This window comes from Culex pipiens, chromosome 2, assembly GCF_016801865.2.
Source record: "Culex pipiens pallens isolate TS chromosome 2, TS_CPP_V2, whole genome shotgun sequence".
Classification (NCBI taxonomy): Eukaryota; Metazoa; Arthropoda; class Insecta; order Diptera; family Culicidae; genus Culex; species Culex pipiens.
In genome coordinates this window covers 123,318,661-123,339,142 of record NC_068938.1, presented here as the reverse complement: position 1 = coordinate 123,339,142, position 20,482 = coordinate 123,318,661, and the positions used below count along the sequence as shown (strand labels likewise).

Below are 20,482 nucleotides of genomic sequence, written 5' to 3'. Positions count from 1 at the left end.
CGTGTCAACGGAGTACATAGTTAAGTTGCGTTAAACAGCAAAAAGTGACGAATGAGATGAAAAAAGTCGCAAAGATTCCAAAAAACGCTGCCGCAAACTCTTACATCGAAACAGAACAACTGTGGATGAAGATTGAGTGGCGCTCACGATCGACGCAACATCGCCAAAAGGACGACCAGCAGCAGCAATCTGAGCAGAAATTGCTCCAAGGTTGCTTCGAAGGAGATGACTTCACCACAGAATCTGGCTTCCTCCGCAGTAGCGGACGCCTCATCAGCAGCCTCGGCAGCGGCAGGTCTACCGGGTTAAAAGTGGTGGCAAAGGGTATTTCTTCGCTAGTCAGCCGCTCATCTGACCCTGGTCGAAACTGCCCCAATCTTGTCCCGCAAAGCCTGGATTGTGGATCACCGTTAGAATTCCTGAATTCTATCATATTTTGTTTTGTTTTCATTTGCTGCCACGTGCTCAAGCTCAACTTTACAACAACAAAAACACATTACACACACTGAGGAAAGACGGGCGAGCTGTCACGACAGCAGCGCCATCAGCGCCGGGTGAGTGGATGCCGAAGCTAAATTGCATTTGAAATAACCGTTATGGCTCGGTTATTGAAGGACGATGGTTCCGAACTCGAGTGTCCCGTCTGTTTGTCTGTGATTTGATTCTGAGTCGATATGTATACGTAAAGGTATATCTGGGAGGCTTATTTAAAAAGTTCAATTTTTGAGTGATTTTATAGCCTTGCCTCAGTGAGGTGAGGAAGGCAAAAAGCGTCAAACGAAAAAGTGACCAACCACCGGGGCTGCGTGTATTTTGGTTTTTTGACATGGTTTCGGTTAGACCAGATCAGGGGGATGCTAAAGGCCGCCATCTTGGATGATTGAGATCAATAACGGGCGCAAACTACGCACAGTGAAAACAAAAATATTTTTTTATTAATAATTTAATTTTTGTTATAAGAATTACTGTAATAAAAGTTAAAATACACATTAGATAAGTTAAACATTTCATGTGATTAAATTTCAACTTTAAATGAGGTCATCGGCCCGATGTGTGCTTAATAATCCCAACTTTAGTAGTTTATTTTGCAAATAAATTGATAAAAATCACATCAAAAACATACACTAACTTTTAAATGTACATTGCGGTAAAATTTTAAATTAAACAATATTTAATTACTTTATTTCCATTTTATGCCTGCAGCTTTTGTATTTTTTTTTACAGTGCGCAGTAGAGGAGAAAATTGTGACGTCAGAAATGAACTCAAGTCACTCAAAGTTCATTTTGTGAGTGACTTTTACAGTTTGGCCTAGTTTGACAGATACCTCGTTCCCAGTTTTTATGTGGGAGAGAAAAGGAGGCGAATACTTTATGGAAATCATACCTGTCATAATTCCTAGCCTCAAAATTTTGTCGCGAGTTGCTTTTCTCCTCTGTTGCTTTGTTTTGGTTCCGTAACGAACAGCTGTTCTTTTGTGCTGGCGCCGAAATTGACAGCTCCCTTTTGTTCTGGTGCCGAAGTTGACAGCTGGTGTTGGCTGCGGGCGAGCTGCCTGTAGTGAGATATAGATGTCGCCCCCTGGACCAGATTCAGAGCAACAAAATGAGTTCATTAATTCCCAAATTTTAAACTTTTAAGTGCTCTAAAACACTCTCTTAAATCAGCAATAAATGATGAAGTACATTACTTCTGGAGCAACATTTAAAAGGAGCGGTACCAAGGGCGGTACTTCATTGCTCTTACGGCCTTTCGTCCCATTTAAATGCTTTCCATCCATAAGAGCAATATCGTACCGCCCCTTTCAAATGTTGCTCCAGACTTGTAACTAGCCACCTTGCTTGTCACATTTTGTGAATTTTGCACGATTTCAATACTCTTGATAGCACAATCTTTCAAAACATATTCACGAGTCACTCAAGTCACTCAGCAAACAGAACTGACGGAACTCGCGTATGACAGTCTCTCAAGTGAAACTAGCGCCTCCGAGTGAGCACTTTTGCAATCTTAGCTCTCTCTTTCTCCTCTCCCTTTTGTAGCAGATTTCCTCTCGATTTGGTTTGACATTCGGAAAAGCAGGGTAGCCAGTTATTTATTTAAATAGTGAAAAATAATATTTACCACAGCAAATTGTGTATTTCGAATAAGGCTTAAGAAATTTCTAGACGAACACTTACCAACACACATGTTGAGTTGAAGACTGCGCGCAATCAAGTAGGCACTGTGTGCCGGCAGCTTGGTTACTATATTAGTTAAATAAACCTTTTACCGATTGGACGTGTATTTATAATCCACTGCGTTTCTCATTACTCTAACAAGAGGTTATGAGCCCGGACGTGCGCGAAGACTAGCGGAAGATGTCCGATCGGATTCACGGGATCGAGCGACTGGTCGGTCGGGAGAACTGGGCCGACTGGAAGTTTGCGGTCCAAACCCACCTCGAAGTTGAAGACCTGTGGGATGCCGTCGAACCGAAGGTGAAGGCGGATGGAACGGTGGAAGCGGTCGACCCGGCCAAGAGCAAGCTTGCGCGAGGGAAGATCATCCAGTTCCTGGAACCGGTAAACTATTACCATGTTCGAGAAGCGAAGACGGCGCAAGAAGCCTGGAAGAATCTGGTCGACGCGTTCGAGGATAGCGGACTCACGCGGGAGGTCGGATTGCTGCACAAGCTCATCAGGACCGATCTGGACAGCTGCGGAACGATGGAAATCTACGCGAACCAGATCATCTCGGCGTGCCACCAGCTGAAAAGCATCGGATTCCCGATTCCAGACAGGTTCGTTGGTGCGTTGCTGTTGGCGGGGCTGCCGGACCGGTTCAAGCCCATGGTGATGGCGCTCAAGAACTCCGGAATGGCGATCACGGGGGACTCCGTGAAGACGATTCTGCTGCAGGAGGAGGACGAGCTGTTGCCAGGTGAAAAAACATTCGTTGCTAAGCGGCGAGTCAACAAGCCAGGTGGTTACCGACGCAACACCCAAACAGCGGGCGGTTTCCATGGCGACGACCAAACAGCGAGCGGCTCTCGTAGCAACCACGGATCGCGAAAAAGTCAGCCGGAGGAACGCGGCCCACGGTGCCGGAAGTGCAACAAAATTGGCCACATTGCGAAGCACTGCCCCGAGAAGGATGCCGTGCGCGGGAAGCAAGCGTTGTGCACGGTGCTGTCTACATTCAAGTCGGCCGGGACGGACGACTGGTACCTGGACTCAGGTGCGACACAGCACATGACGCGGAACTTGGAGCTGCTGGAGGACGTAAGGGACAGGAGCGGAACGGTTGTAGCTGCCAACAAGGAGTCGATGGAGATCCAGGCATGCGGAACGGCCACGCTCTTCCCGTCGTGTTTCAATGGTGAGGAACCTGTTCCGGTAAGCGATGTGCATTTTGTCCCGGACCTTTCGACAAATTTGTTGTCGATCGCACAAATCGTACGGAAGGGCAACACGGTGCTGTTCAACGCGGACGGCTGCATTATCCGGAACGCTGATGGCGGCGTCGTTGCGACCGGTGTGATCGAGGATGACCTGTTCAAGGTGGACCAGCGTAAGAACAAGGCGCTGGCGTGCTCGCGCGTGGAGACCCTCGAGACTTGGCACAAGCGCCTGGGTCACCTGAACGTGAGCAGCATCAAGAAACTGGCCAACGGTGTAGCCAGCGGTGTGCAGATCAACGGAGACGGCATGGACGATTGCCAGATTTGCCCGATGGGGAAACAAGCTCGACTGCCGTTCAGCAAGAGTGGTTCCCGCGCCGAGGAGTTGCTTGAGGTAATTCATTCCGATATCGCTGGCCCGATGGAGCTGCCGTCCCTCGGCGGTTGTCGGTATTACGTTTCGTTTATCGACGACAAGTCCCGGCGAGCATTTGTGTACTTCCTCAAGACCAAGTCGGAGGACGAAGTACTGGCTTGCTTCAAAGAATTCCATGTCCTGGCGGAGCGCCAGACAGGCCGGAAGTTGAAGACGTTGCGTACGGACAACGGCAAAGAGTACGTCAACAAGGGCTTCCGAGAGTACTTGAAGCGGGTGGGCATCCGACACCAGACCACCAACGACTACACTCCAGAGCAGAACGGGATGGCCGAACGCTTCAACCGGACAGCAGTCGAGAGAGGGCGCTGCATGTTGTTCGAGGCCAAGCTACCGAAACCGTTCTGGGCCGAGGCGGTGAATGCTGCAGTTTACCTCATGAACCGATCGCCAACCAGCGGTCACAGTCTCACACCGGAGGAGATGTGGAGCGGAAAGAAACCGGATCTCTCTCACGTTCGCGTGTTCGGAACGAAGGCGATGGTGCAAGTGCCGAAAGTCAAGCGCAAGAAGTGGGATTCGAAGTCTCGTGAGTGTGTGCTGATTGGATTTGAAGAGGACACGAAGGGGTACCGCCTGTACGACCTCGCGAGCAAGACTTTCCTGAAGAGTCGCGAAGCGACTTTCATCAACGAAGGCTTGGGCGAGAAAGCGGCTGTCACGAAGAAGAAACCGGAGGTAATTTCCCTTGACTTCGGTACAACTCCGAAGGTTGATGCCGCGCAGCAGCCTGGACTGGTTCCGCCGGAACCGGATGCCGTTGAGGAGGAGCAGCCTCTCGATGTTGATGATGTCCTCGAAGACGACGGCCACGAAGAGCCTGTGGTGGAAGCTGTGGTCCCTGGGCCTAGGACCGATGCTGTGGTCGATGACCAAGTAGCTGGCAGTAGTTCCACCATGACCAACGTGCTCCCTCCGCAAAACATTTCCAAACCACCCGGGTCAGGGGTGTTGGGGCGCAGCGGTCGGGAGCACATCCTTCCAGGCAAGTACAAAGACTTTATCGTTTCTGGCAAAGGTCTACCCGTGTCCACCATTTCTCAGGCACTCGACGACGATTCGAGCGACTCCAGCGAATACGATGATGCCGATGATGTTGAGTTTGGAGGGCTAGCAGCTGGCCACCGAGACGATCCACTTGCGGAACCGCGGACCTACGCGGAGGCGATGGCGTCGCCGGACGCGGAGCGCTGGAAGCAAGCGATGGTCGACGAGCTTGAGTCGATCAAGGCCAACGAGACGTGGACTCTCGTCGACCTGCCGCCGGGTCGGAAGGCTGTTGGCTCGAAATGGGTCTACAAAATCAAGCGGGACGCGGATGGTCGCGTGTTGCGGTTCAAAGCACGGTTGGTTGCACAAGGATTCAGCCAACAATACGGGACCGACTACGACGAGGTGTTCGCGCCGGTGGTGCGACAAACGACCTTTCGCGCGCTGATGGCTGTTGCTGCGAAGAAACGCATGACCGTGAAGCAGTATGACATCAAGACCGCCTTCCTGTACGGCGATCTTGAGGAGGAGATTTACATGCGTCAGCCACGCGGATTCGAAGGCGCCAAAGGCAAGGTGTGCAAGCTGAAGAAGAGCCTGTACGGACTGAAGCAGGCGGCGCGGTCCTGGAATCAGAAGCTTCACGATGCCTTGAAGCGGCAGGGATTCGACCGGTGTGTGGCGGACACGTGCCTGTACCGCAAGCGACGAGCTGGACGTTGGTGCTATGTTCTTGTGTACGTGGACGACTTGATTGTTGCGAGCGAAGATCCGAAGATGATCGAGGCCTTGGCTGGAGCGCTGCAGCAAAACTTCGAGATGAGCGTGCTGGGAGACATCCGGTTCTACCTCGGCATGGAGATCGAGAAGAACGCACAAGGTGACTACTTCCTGAGCCAACGGAAGTACATCGGAGAGGTCGTCGAGTCGAGCGGACTTGCGGACGCGAAGGTGTCCACTGTTCCCCTGGATCCGGGGTACATCAAGCGCGAGTCGGAGGAGGAGCCTCTTCCGGACAACAAAGAGTACCAGAAGTTGGTTGGGAAGCTGCTGTACATTGCCGTCAACACGAGGCCGGACATCTCGGCGGCGGTGTCCATCTTGAGCCGCAAGACCAGCAGGCCAACGCAGGACGACTGGAACGAGCTGAAGCGGGTCGTGAGGTATCTGAAAGGAACCAAAGATTACCGATTGCGACTGAGCCAGAACGGAACCGACAGCGGGATCGTTGGATTCTGCGACGCCGACTGGGCGGAGAACCGAGAGGACAGAAAATCCAACAGCGGGTTCGTGTTCAAGGTCAACGGCGGAACGGTGAGCTGGGCATGCAGGAAGCAGAGCTGTGTGTCGCTATCAACCGCCGAGGCCAAAACAGTTTCATGAGTAAGGCTACCAACTGTACGGATTTTTTCCTTACCGTGCGGATTTTCGAACCTCTCCGCCGCCGTTTTGCTAATTAGACATTTTTATTTGACTGTCAGTTTGATTTTAAAGGGATAACTTGCATAATTTTCCGGGTTTTCCTCAGTTCAAACTTGATTATCAATGATTGTTCTTTTTAAATTGCTTACAAAACATATTTATCAAATAAAAGATCCAAAGGCTTTCTAAAGTTTGTGTAAACCTTGTGTTGTGCTTGTATTTATAGGACCTTTTCAATAAAAACTCTAGAAATGTTTTCGTGAAAACACTGACACTGACACATCCGATAGAAGGCGTGATCAGGCAAACCTCGTCTCGAAAAATGCCACCGGGTCCGTCTGGGATTGAACCCAGGCCTTACTGGGGTGAGAGGCTACCACGCTAACCACTACACCACCGGACCCGGCCATATGTTTATCGAGAAATTAAAAGTGAGAGTGTGTGCGTGCAACATGGAGTTAAAATTTTCAAAGTTCCATGGTAATCTTAACAGAAAGTTTAACTCCTTTTTAATAACAACCTCGATAACAACTCAAGAGCTCTTCTCTATCTTACGGAAAAAACGGCATCTCTGCCGGTACGCCGGCCGGTTGAACAACTTGAACTTGAATGCACGTGTAGAAAGAAGCAAGCAAAACAAAACGAAGGAAAACTTAAAAGAGCGAGAAAGCTTTTTGCGAGCGGAGAGACAAAATGATCTCTCATTTCTCCCTCTGTCGCTCACTCTCTCGACAGTCTTCATCTGCTCCTCTTGCTCTGCTCGCCAGTTGTGATCAAATCGTTTCAGTGAGTGGAAGTGTAAAAAGTGTGATCCTGCAGTTGAAGCATTGAAACAATATAACATGGTGAGTAATTAATATTGCACAAAATGTGATTCCGATTTAAATGAAAGCAACTTGAGTTTTGGGCAAGCATTTTGAACAGCTTCAAATGAAACAGCTGCAAAAATATTTTTCACCAAAAATGTGGCGTGAAAATTTGTATGGTTGTATGTGTGAGATCGCAGTCGGGGACGATAAATATAGGGAATTGCGTTAGTGTTGGTGAGGCCGGATGGCTCGTGTGTATATAAAACAGAAGTACATAAGGCGGTGGTGTGTGAAAACGTTGCCTGTTGAGTCGAAGATTGTCGAGGTTGGTTTCGTGAGAGAATAAAGCTGAGTGAAATTGAGCGAGTGCAGAAGTGAAGGGTGACGTTTGTTCAACTTTTAAGCCGTTGTTCTTGATTGATTACCATCATAATCTAAGTTTTTTTTTCTATTAGTAAACCAAATAGTATTTTTGTTACTGTTATTATAATGTGTAAGTGATAGTGTCATTTTATTTCGTTCTGAAAAGATAAACGAGAAGTTGAGAGTGTGTGAAAAGGAATCGAAGTTATCGGTAAAGTAGAGTTCTTGAGTCGATATAGTTGAGCTTTAGTTATTATGTATTTTTTTATCGTAGTTCTTTTTTAATTTTGCCTAAATATATGGAAAAACCCCCCTCTCCTCTTGTGGACAATTGTCAATACAATAAAAACTTTTTCGTATGGCTTATGGATGGCCCCTGGTTTACATATCCATGGTTTCGCCGTATTGAAAATTCGAAAATTTACTACGGATTTTATGATTTTTATTTATGAAATCGAGATTTATTTTTCGATCGTAATTACGGACTACATGCAGATAATACATGACAAGGTAGTCATGAATATTTATTCACGACTTCTGGATTTTTCGTGCCCAATATTCATAATTCAAACATTCGTAACGTAAAAATCTAGATATTCACGTTTTCATAGGGACGTGGCGTTACACCGTGCTGCCATCTGGTTTTTTTAAGTGCAAGAGTGGAAAAGTGCTGAGTGATCGTCTAAAAATAGACGACGTCCTATCTCGCCCAGCAAAATGAAGTCGATAAAGTAGTCGGTTTCGATGAGAAAAAGTGGAAAACGGGGTCTAATAATTGCGACGCTATCCCCCTATGGTACGTAATTTACCGTGGTGATTATTGCATTCGATCGTAATTTCTCGACTCACGATCGAGATTCAATCGTAATTTGTCGATGGTAAGTCGTAATTTGTTGATAGTAGATTGAGATCATTCGATCGTGACAAATTTCGACTGACGATCGAGAAAATCTCGATATGTATTTTAAAAAATTCAAATATTCAAAAATTTTAAAATTTTCAAAAACTTCAAAAATTTCAAAAAATTTAAAAATTTTAAAAATTTAAAATCAAAATTTTTGAAAATTTCCAAAAATTAAAAAATAAAAAATAAATATTTTAAACTTAAATTTTTGAAATTATTGCAATTTTTAAAATTTTTGGAATCTTTGAAATTTTGGTATTCTTTGAATTTTAATTTTTTTTGAATTTTTGATTTTTTTGGAATTTTTGAAATTTTTGAATTGTTTAAAATTGTTTGAAATTGGGTCCTGAAATGAAGTTTAAATTTGTGATATTATTGCTCATAACAATAAAGCTATTTTTTCTGAGTACAATGACCCTTTGAACGACCACAATGGATTTAAAATGGATTTTTAATTGAATTTTGAAAAATTAACTTAACTAATTAGCTTTTTTTTTTTTTTTTTTTTTTTTTTTAAGGACCCTCCATCACTTTATGGTCCTTCTTGACAGAAAAGGTCCTACTTGACAGCTCGTTCCAAGGGGACCATAGTTTATCAATCGATAAAATGTTGTCTTGTCAATATTGTTTTTGCATTAAAAAAAAAGTGATTAGAAATGGTTTTTAATCGTGTTTTTTACCGTTGTGCATAAAATGACATAGGGCTTTAGTACCCAATTAAAAAGAAATTCGTTAAGATTTTTTAATTTTGTTATTTTTTCACATTAAAAAAAATTACTTTGATTTTATTTAAATATTCCGTTTAAATAAAAAAAAATGGTATTACAAGTTACGATCGTAATTTCTCGATCCACGATCGAGATTTCTCAACAGTAGAATTACGATCGTAATTTCTCGATGGTAAGTCATAATTTGTCGATGGTAGATCGAGATTTGTCGATGGTAAGTCGTAATCTTACTATCGAGAAATCTCGATCGTATGTCAAGAAATTACGATCGTAATATTACGATCGAATGCAATAATTACCACGTACAAGTTTGGATATACATTAGTATTATAATTCGAAATTTTATAATTCGAAATTGGGTATAGTTTACGCACTTGGTAAGGAACGCGGCCAAGAAAAGGTCCAAATAGGGTCCTAAAACCCTATGTAAATTTTTATGTACAACGGTAAAAACACGATTAAACCCCATTTCTGATCTTTTTTTTTTCATTTTAACGCAAAAAAAATGACAAGACAACATTTTTTCGATGGATCAACTATGGTCCCCTAGGAACAAGCGGTCAAGTAGGACCTTTTCTGTCAAGAAGGACCGCTTAGTTAATTTTTGAAAGTTGATTTAAAAATCCATTTTAAATCCTTTGCTGTACAAAGAATAATTATACTCAGAAAAATAAGCTTTATCATTGTGAACAATAATATCACGAATTTAATACGGTTAATACGGCCGCCGATTGTTATTATTATTGAGTAAAAAATTAAACGAGCAGCAAGTTATTTCTGAAATTGCGATATTTTAAATTATCAGCACATCAAATAAAATAAATAAGTATCAACCAAACTTAGATAGTAAAGTTTTAGTTTGTCGAAATTGTTTTGATTTACCTATGCTTCTACCTCACATTTATCATCATTCGATTTATACTGAGTCATTGTACCTAGAGATACATCAAATCGATCTCACCCATACTAACACGCTAATAAAACAGTTACAGACAGTTTCTGCCGTAGCTCACATATACACCAGGGAGCAGTGAAATACTCTTTGTATACACTGTTGCAAGTTTGCCACGTCGATAACGTAGATTCTTTTGAAGAAAAAGTGTTTTGTTTACTTTTATTCTTTTAATATTCTTTTTTTTAATGATTTGACCAACTTGTAATTGTAACTTTGATAAAAAATGATTCGTTTATCTGAAAGATAGTTAACTTAATTATTGACGTAGTTGTGCAGTCTATCAATTTGCCAACGCCTTCGTTTCCAGAAATTTCTCACACAACCACAATAACCTAAAAGAGTGGTACTAAATGTACCCGCCATTTCTTGATTGTATTGGTAGCGTCATTTGAGCACACCATCATAAATTTATTCAGTTTTACACATGTTCATCTTCTTCCACTGTACATTTTCCATCCATCGTCCCGCGTCTGCAAAGTTTGCAACAACGCAAGTGAGAGCCTTCAGAAAACAAGAGAGAGAGATTTTCCGCCACTCTCTCACATATTCCACGTTTCTCTCCCTCTCGTGTAATCGGTTGGTGTCGCGTGAGTGGCTTTGCGCTCTCGTTTTTGCCATGCACAGCAGAAGAAGAAAGACGAGATTTCCTGTTCGTCGCCTACTGTGAGCGCGTTGAGCAAAGTTTTGAGAATCGTTCGCGTAGCCTGCTTGATTGAAATTGCAGTTCGTCCGGGAGGCGACTTCAAAAATGTGGGTTTTCTGGTGTCAATGTGTTTGTGTGTTAGATGATAGCACATAAAGCCGACTCATTTCGTTTCGTGTCAGCTCTGAATATTGATTTTGTAGTGTAGACAAACCACACAAATACTCTCAATTCTCTCATGATTTCGCTCGAACGTTTGCGTTCAGCTGACGTGACACGTTACTTTATGAAATTTATTTTCATTATTCAAAAATTTAAGAAATTTAAAACGATTAACAGGTTAAAACAACTAATTCTATAATTATATGTATCTATTTGAAATAGTTATACTTTGTTTACATTTACTTATTTTTTGCAAAAATAAAAACAAAATGGCCGTGCTTGCCATTTTGTTCTTACTTTTTTTTTATCCCAATCTAATTCCTGTTTATTTTTCTCCCTTTTTCCATTGCAGCGATGAGTTCACTAACACTGAGTTCTGTTTCGGACAGAATTACGTACACTCCGTTGTGGGGACAATACGGGTCGGTAAAGAAGAGTGCGGGTCGGTATAGCAAGCGGTGTTTGCGGTCGCGGTCTTGGTCCGGGCAGAAAATAACACCCCGTGGTCGGCTGCTGGAGCAGTTGGAAGTGTGCTGCGAGGAGCTCAATGTAGCGGTAAGTGAAAATTTGTTGGATGTGAATGTGTATGTATAAAAATGTTGCGATTTTCAGCAGTCGCGTGAAGTATATCACTATTATTATTTATATAAAAATTTGATTCCGTTTTTTACCCACAAAAAATTGGATTGATTGAAATTTATAACGAATATTTATTCAAATCAAATTTATAGCATTTTTTTTTATCAAAATTGAAATTTAAATATAAAATTTGTCGCATGCAAAAAAATTAAGGTGACAACTTCTGTTCAACTTAAAAAAATTCTGAACTCGACAGATTGCCTCACAGAAAATAAAGTAGTAGTAACGCGTGTAAAAGGCCTGAGAGTAGAATCATTTTTTGCATTTTTTTATGACATTCTATGTAATATTACATCCTGAAACATGTAGCCAAACAGTATGGGAAACCTACTTGACCGAAATGTCAAGCTAATATATGCGTTTATCCTTTCCATTCTTCATCAGTCTGATGTCAGAGCGGGCCAAGGCGCCAGTCCTTACTGTTGATGCTGGGTTTGAATCCCGTCGGTTTCAACTTTTATTTGTGTATACAAAAATTGTACATGCAGTGTGTTATACTAAGTGTCTTTTCGACGAAGGTGATGTACATGCATAAAAACCTGATTGCTGTATGATTTTTATTTATTTTTTATGTCTACTTTATGTGTCACTGAAAACATTAAACACATTTACTCAAACTATTTACAGAAGCAAGTTTTAATGTAATTTTATGGATGCAATCAATTAACTCACTGTCCAAACACTTTGCTAAAAAAGTAATATTTCTCAATAAAAAATAACAGCTAAAAAATACAAAAATTATATATAATCTAGAAGTTGTATCATCGAATCATGGGAAAATCGAATCACTTTTTTTCCGTTGTCTTATTTTTGATTGTTGAGCTAAACTATAACTTATGACCCCTAAACTACGCTAAATTTTTCAAATGGCGGCAATGAAGTATTTAAACGGTGAGGCAATCCAAACCACTTTTTACAGCTCCCATCCTACTCGGGAGTTGAACTTACGACCTTTGGGTTGTGAGTCAAACTGCTTACCAGCGACTCTACCCTGGGAGACTACTCCTACACCTGGTCTGAGCTAACGACCTAACCTCTACTCGCTGAAAAAAATAACACCCCGATCGGCCTTCGTCAGACCGATTTTATTCTACCATCAGGCTGATTGAGGCGTTAAATTTCTCAGAGGGTTGGTTAGTCCGGGGCCAACATTTACTTCCTCGTCCTAATACAACACTTTTTTTTTGCATTAATTATTTTCTAACTTTAAACATCAAATTGGAGGTCTGCATTGCTTGTTAGATTACACCGACCAACAAAATTTCTGTGCAAGCTAAGCTCGAGGGGAAGCATAAATTGAATTGATTTTTTCTGAGGACTTTGGATAATCGAGTCTGGACTGTAGATTAAACTGTTAGAATGCTTGTCCGTCCCTTTTACCGTATTTGGGAGCGTTATTTTATTACTAAGATCTGACAAAAACAAAAATTAATCGAAAAAAAAAAGATTTTGCATCAAAAATTTTCAAAAAATCTTAAGATTTTTTAATAAACCCAAACATGCTAAAAATGATTTTAAACACAGGAGAATGTATTTTAATTTGATTTCAGCTGGTTGCACTTGAATTTTCATTGAAATTTTGAAGTTTATTGTAAAAATATTTTTTTGCCCCCTGATTTTTTGGGCCAATTTTGAAGGGGGAGGGGGGGGGGGGGGGTGGTTGACAAAAACTTTTAAAAATATTTGTACCAGCCTAATCAAACTTCGAATAATCGAAACTTCGGATAATCGAGTCTGGACTGTTTATAAATGTATGAAGAGTTCGCAAAACACAACATTAAAATGACAATTGAATATAAAAACAAAAAGGCTGGTATAACTATTTTTGAACGTTTTTGTCACCCCCTCGCCCTCGACCCCGGCTAGAGCCGAGGGACAAAAACTTTGGAAAATATTTGCATCGGCCTAAAATATAAATAATAAATTTTAATGAACAAAATAATAAACGACCGATACAGTCCAGATAAGATTTTCGAGAGCCTCGATTATCCGATTTTCCGGTTATTAAAGTTTCCACTTGTGCAAACTATCACTATTGTCAAATTCTGTCCCCCTTATGTCTGATCTGGATATTTTTTTTTTCGTAAAGTCAAATTCTAGATTAAATTTTCAAAACAACCTATCCCTCATAGGTTTCCTATGCAGATAGGGCCTTTTGAAAATTTAATCGAGAAATTTAATAAGCACTTTAGCAGCTTAAAACTTATTCTAACAAAAAAAATAATATTTAGGTTTAGTCGAATAATAAACTAAGTACAAAAACTATTAAAAACTTTTAGCATAAATTAATAATTAAGTGATAGAAAAATAATTTTATTTTGTTCGAATTATGCCATACAATAAATCAATCAACCAAACGACGGAAACCTGTCAAAGATCGTCGTCGTCGAAAACCGAAACTACAAAAAATGCGTTTTTCTGGAAAGCATACAAGCACACCTTTGCTTGGAATCTTCCCTTCTTCATGTTAATGTTAACAGAGAGACTAACCGAGAGAGGGAAAGAGAGAGAGAGAAAGAGAGAGAACGTAAACTTTCTCTCACACGAACAAGGCGAGAATGGTATAAACCTCGGTATAAACTTGAATAACGAAGCAGGCTGTTGCTGTTTCTGCTTGCTTCCAACAACAACAACAACAATCACTCGATTACGAGCACGAAAGATATTTAACAACCGGCCGAGAGCGAACTCGTACTCAGTTTGAACTGAGTCGTTGTGGGGGGAAGGAGCTGCCGCTAGTTTCGTATTCAAGGCGGCATTTGAGAGAGGAGGTGAGAGAAATAAAAAACGCAAGGCTGTGGCGTTTGTAAAATACTGTAAGTATGCCCCGCGATCTGCACCAAAAAAAAAAACTGTCGTTATATTCTGCTTTCTGCGTAAAGTTCCGGTGCATTTTGGAATGGAGAATGTTGCGAAACTCAAGTGATGGACGGAACGTAAACGCGGTGGGATCATTCAACAGACGCGATGGAAAATTTTGCTGAATAAAACAAGATGGCGGCGACGGTGGCCCACTGACAGCGACGCCGCTTTTTTCCTGGGTGATGGCGGAGTAGAATGGAAGAATCGATACGACGACATTTGCCGTGGTTGCTGAGATTGCGAAATAGAGGCAGCAAAAGAAAGTGCGGTGTCAAAAAAATGGAAAAGTGTCGTAAATGAATTACAGAAAAAGAACGATGGTGGCAATTAATCATGAGAAGGGCGAACTTTGTATCGATTAAATGGTTAATTAACTGAATAATATCTCTGGGTTGTGGTGACGTGGCAAGTACTTTTGGAAAATGAACACTTTTTTTGATATCCGAAAATGTATAAGGAAAGACCTCGATGTGTGCGTGTGCGAGTGTGTGTGCATAGTAATGAACGGTTATGAATGAGAGCAAGGACACGTTTTTGATCAAAAGAAAACGAGATTATGTCACATATTTACTTAAATCAACATGATGCAATGGTAGCCGCCGCTACTTCTTCAAAAGAGTTTTTCAATAATTTTATATTTTACTAAAACCTTTTATTATTTCTAATTTAAACCTTTTCTGTTTCACCGATAGATAATGGCCGAACTGGACGAGCGTGAGCGCATCAACCAGGAGCTGCGGGAGCAGGTCCACCAGGAGCTGGACATCGCCAGGGGTCTGATCTACTATACTCCTGGCTTGGAGGGGCTCAAGAAAGTCCACACCAAATTGGAGAGCATTGTCATCGATCGGAGTAAAAGGTAAGTGATTTTTGTTTAATTCTTGAAATTCTTAGTTCGTTCGAAGTATTTTATAATTTTGATTTTATTGTTTTGTGCTATGGATTTGTGAGTTTTTTTAGAAACGTCTCTGTGCATATTCGAAATAGGTGTTCTTTGGATGCAAACAGCTATAATTCAAGCGCATTATCAACAGATAGTTTAATCAACGTAAAAGGTGAGAATGCTTATTATTTCAAAATGTTTAACAGTCGAACCACTTCTAAAAGGCGAAGAGGTCGACCACATCACAGTGGGAGCGGTCATCGACCGGTGGGAGCTCTACCGGAACAAGCAACCCAACATAACTGCTGTCTAAGAACTGCTTGCATCTCCATCTCAAGGTCAGCTGCAACAACTTTGGGGACCCCGCACAGAACCCGTTTGACAGTTTGACAGCTCAACGTGGGGGTCGCGTTTTTCCTCTGTTGTTGCTGCGTGAAAAGTGCTGGTGGATGGAAGTAGAAGATTCCTCCGACGACGATTTTCTTCCCGTTGTCGGAACGCGGAAGCGGTAGAAGCCTAGTGACTAGCGAGGAAATGGCAACGAGGAACAGCTCCTCATCAAGTTCAGCCCACTGGTGGAGAACAACAACAATGGTCACCCAGCCTGGAAAGGAGGCGTCCCACCGGTTCCAGTGGCCAAGAAACCACCACCTCTGGTGGTATAGAATATGAACATCGGCAAACTGAGGAGTGTAATGTTGTTGTGCATAACCAAGCCAAGTTACAAGCTGACTCTGTTTGGTATCAAAATGCTGTGTATCTCCGAGGACCGTTTTGAAACCACGGGGGCCCACTTGATTGCGAACAAAGTAAAGTTCTATACTCACGAGAAAAGAAGCGAGCGGCAACTCCGCGTCGTTGACAGAGGACTTCCACCGGCTTCACCTGAAAACGCCAATAAGAACCTCAAGGAATCGCAAAACCTGCTGTAGAGGTGCACGCCATCAAGAAAAAGGATAGTTCGCCTCCTCGGCAGAAACCCCGTACATTGTTACGTTCCCCAAGGGGTACACCAAACCAAACAGCTGAGTAAAATCAACAGCTGGAAAGCATTTCACATCCGGTGGGAGGCTTACAGGAACAAGCGGCCGAATGTGACCCAGTGCAGGAACTGCTTGCAACCGGGTTATGGAAACAGGAACTGCTATCTCAAGGGGAGGTGCAACAACTGTGGGGGTCCTCACAAGACGGACGAGTGCAAAGTCCAAGAAGCAGAGCCGAAACGGTGTGCCAACTGCTCTGGAGCCCACGAAGCCACGAACCGCAGCTGTCCCAAGCGTGCGGATTTCACCCAGCGGCGGCAGCAGGCGTCGAAACCAAAACCGGCGGAGTTCCCTCCGCTGCCGGGCGCAGTTCCGGACGGAAAATCGAAGGATCGCCCTCGACCCGCAGGAAGCAGCTTAGGAAGCAGTGGCTCCAGATATGGTGGAGCCACAAAGGAGGAAGGTGCTCTACAGTTCGGCTGAGCTGTGGCGCATTTTCTCCGAGTACATCGCCAGATTCAAGACCTGCAAATCCCGCTTGGACCAAATAACCCTCGTCCTTATGTATTAAAAATGATGTTGTACCGATCCGGACGGTAGCTGCCCCAAGCGTGCGGATTTCATCCGGATGCGGCAGCAGTCATTGAAACCGAAGCCACTAGAACGGAAAGCAGGCATCTGTGCTCACGCCGGTGTTCCCTCCGCTGCCGAGCGCGGTTCCGAAAAAGCCACAAAATAAAGAGTCTCAATCTGCTGCAGATGCAGGAAGATCACCTGGCGATCGCGCCGGTGCTACAAGACGGAAGGCGGTGACGTGCTCTACAGCTGGTGCAACAACAGTTGGGTTTGAAGAAGTAAAGGTTATAGATTACATGATCTGCAAGTGTGGCCGAAATGATCAAATCTTTTCATGTAAATTAATACGAGAAAGATGGTGTTTGAATTTTATGCTGCTACGAACGAACTAACAATTGAGCTAAAACTTTATCATTTTTTAAAATTCTGCTCTAAAAATTTTGTTTTACTTTCAGGGTCAAATCCGACAACTTGCGAAAGCTTCTCGAAAGCGTGAAGCTCCTCCAAAAAAAGGCTGACATCAATGAAGAGAAATCATCCAAAGCGGCGCCTGTTGTGGAACCGGTTACCTCCACGACAAGCACTCCGGTTGCCGTTGTTCCGGCAACAATCCAACCGAGTGCTTCCCCGGTTAAAGTTCCAGCACCGGTGCAATCTCCGCCGATTGTTTCACCTTCAAAACCCGCCCTTCCGGCACCAGAGACTGCACCGGTCGAGTCAACCAAAGTGGTCCCAGCGGATTCCGCTCCAAATGTCACCTCCGGAAGTCCACTTGCTGTTCCGGAAATTCAGAAAGATAAACCCGCCGAGGAGGAGATCCGACCACCGCGGGAAATTATCACCGAACAGGCCAAACTCAAGCAGAAGGAACAAATTCCGTGGCGGACGCCGACTCGTTTGGAACAGTTCCGGGAGGTGCGCAACAAGTCACAGCAGCCCAAAAAGGACGAGGTCCAGAAGAAGAGCTCAGCGAGTAGAAACTTTGTGGAGCCGTTGCCGCTGAATGAACCCGAGCGGTTGGCACTACGATACAAGACGAAAGTTAGAAAGCGTCCCGCTGAGGAGTCGTTGCCGTCACCGGCGGAGTCTCATTTCAAGAAGCCATTTGCGCTTCCGGAAGTGGAATCGCAGAAACCTCTATTCCAGCGACGTCACCAACTGGCGCAACCTGCCGGGGGACCGAGAGCGGGTAACTTACCCATGCCAAGTCGAGATCCGCGCAACTACGGTGACTACTGTAACCGCCGAATGACGCTGTCGCAGAACCAGGCCCGGTTCGAACGGCAACAGCAGCATTACTTTCCACCCCAGAGGAAACAGCATCAGCATCAGCAGCATCACGAGCAACCGGCAAGACCGGTGGCCGCCGCTCATCCGTTTGCAGTTCCAGCTCAGGTGGCGTCAACGGCGCCAATGCAACGCCCAGCTGCGCCGAAGGCATCCGTTGCGCCGAACAGTTCCAGACCCGCTGTTGCACCGGTGGCGACGCCGACCGCTCCAGAGCCACCTGTGGCGGTGATTCGAAACGACACCAGGAAAACCAACCCGGTGTATGGAAACGATGAGCCGATTCGGCTGGGCAAGAAGGACGATCCGAAGAAGCAGATCTCACCGGCGAAGCCAGCGGAAGAGCCGGAACCTAAGCCGATAGAGAAGGAGGTCGAGAAGAAGACTGTTGAAGAGGAGAAACCTGCACCGGAAGTCAAGAAGCCGTCCACGCAGAAGGAGAAGGACAGCGCACTACATAAGGACCTGTACGAAATGCTGAAAGTGTTGGGCGATGATAAAGCGAAGCAAATTCTGGACGTGATGGGCACAAAGTCGGATGAAGAAGCGGAGGAGCAACCAAAGGAGCAGCAGCAGGATGAACAACAAACCAAGCGTGGTAAGACTGAGAAAAAGGCCGCCGGCAAAAAGTTCAAACGCATTCGCGCGGCGAAACCGGACGAATCGTCGTCGGAGGATGAAGCTGCGCAGAAGCAAAAGACAGCGCCTGAGCAGACAGCAAAGAAGGAGAAACCTACAAAGTCGGCGGCTAAGAGATCTTCTGGAGGAAGTCGCGAGTTGAGTGCACTCATTGAGAACTCTAGCGATTGGATGGCCAAGGGTAACGTGGAGAATCACTACACCAGACGGCGGGCAAACACCGTTCAGCAGCAAACTAGTCCGCAGAGAAAGGATGAGGACAAGAACTCGACGCAAGTCATATCCGACGATGAGGGAGCAGCGAGTTCGAAGCAACAGGTTGAAGATCCTCTGCTGACGGTGGCCAAGGTGGTCCCGGCAGCGCCAACCAAGGGCAAGCAAAAGGCCAAGGAGACGACCATCGTGTACAACGACAAGAAGACGGTTCATTGCAACAGCAACTACTCGAGCAACTGTGCGTTGTGCTCGTTCAACGGGTCGGCGATCGTCGATCACTACGTGTACGACCACAAGACGTACGAGGTGTTTGTGAGTCGAGTCTCGCCCAAGATGGCCGACATAATCCGGTCGGATCTGTTCGTGACCAACGGAACGTTGGAGACCGTTGGCGACAACAACGAGGAGAAGATTCGCTTCAAGTGCTACTTCTGCTTGGCCCCGAAGGAGTTGGGACGCGTCGAGTGGACGGACCATTTGTCGTCGCACACGGGCGAGTACCGCTACCGGTGCACCAGCTGTCCGGTCATGTCCCGTACGGAGGAGCTGGGCAGCAAATTCTTTCACGAAAAGTCGTGCATGAAGCCAACGCTGGCAGTCTACAACAACATCGAGTTCGAAGACAACCATATTTTTGGATTCATCTGCGACGCCTGCAACTTTATCCAAATTCGTCGGGTCAACATGGAGCGTCACTTGAAGCGGGAACATCCTTCCTCGGACGTGACCTGCAGCCGGTTCAGTATTCTCAACTACAAGGTCGAAACCAAACCCATCGTCGACGAGGAACTGCTGATGATGGCAGACATGACACCAGCTTCAAGCCAGCCAACCGTGATGATCCCGTTCACCGCGAAATCCGAACCCATGGACACGTACGAGATCGTCAACCAACCGTTCACCGAGGACGAAGAAATGCCGGAACTGTCGCACCTACCTCGCCGCACAGAATTTCGCCTGGAGTCCGTCCACATCGGCCAGGTCGGCGGAAGTCTCCCCAGTCAGCTGGCTCAGCTACCGTTCACGATCAAGATGGAACCGGGTCTCCAGCAGGACGCCATAACCAGCTCAAACAGCTACGAGTCCCCGATGTCACCGGAACCGGCGAGTTCGTCGGAAGCCCAAGCCTCAATTCCAGTCCTGCAAATCCAGTGCGTGTCCGGTGGAGTCGACCTGAGTGCGTACGCCACCATCGTCAAACAGGAGAAACCGGACGACGAAGGGTGTGAGTCGGACGCCAGCGATGCCACCGTAGATCTCAACCTGTCCGGCGAACAGGGTCGCCAGTGTGCAACGGATGCGAATCAACAGAACAACAACAGCAGTGGCGGGACGACGACACCGACCGGAAGCGAGTCAAGCGGTGCTGGGGGAGCTACGGACGCTGCTGGAACAAGTGGTGGTCAAGCCGCCGGTGGAGGTGGTGCAGCGGGTGGTGCTGGTGGGGACGGCGGAGACGATCGCAAGAAGGAGGAGTTCCCCGTGCCGTTGCAGATCAAGGTTGAGAAGGACGAAGCTGCCGAGGAGGAGGAGGAGGAGAAAAAGAAGAAACAGCAACTGGAAGGTGAGTGGATATTGGAGGTTACAATATGGGGTCATTTGAAGTAC

The 20,482-nt window shown here is 45.0% G+C and overlaps 1 protein-coding gene and 1 long non-coding RNA gene across 2 annotated transcripts in view; both read left to right on the top strand.

Annotated features, from left to right (window-relative positions):
* LOC120416629 (uncharacterized) overlaps window positions 1-20,482 on the top strand; it is a 45,852-nt gene that overhangs the window by 14,619 nt on the left and 10,751 nt on the right. The window contains exons 7-10 of the mRNA XM_039578436.2: window positions 2,350-6,145; window positions 11,142-11,344; window positions 14,983-15,149; window positions 17,188-20,438. Coding sequence (XP_039434370.1) covers window positions 2,350-6,145; window positions 11,142-11,344; window positions 14,983-15,149; window positions 17,188-20,438 — 7,417 coding nt within the window. The remainder of the gene's footprint in view (window positions 1-2,349; window positions 6,146-11,141; window positions 11,345-14,982; window positions 15,150-17,187; window positions 20,439-20,482) is intronic.
* Window positions 11,353-14,713, top strand: LOC120416647 (uncharacterized). Its single transcript, XR_005605365.2, has 2 exons — window positions 11,353-14,244; window positions 14,311-14,713. It is a non-coding gene; the product is annotated as an uncharacterized LOC120416647 (long non-coding RNA).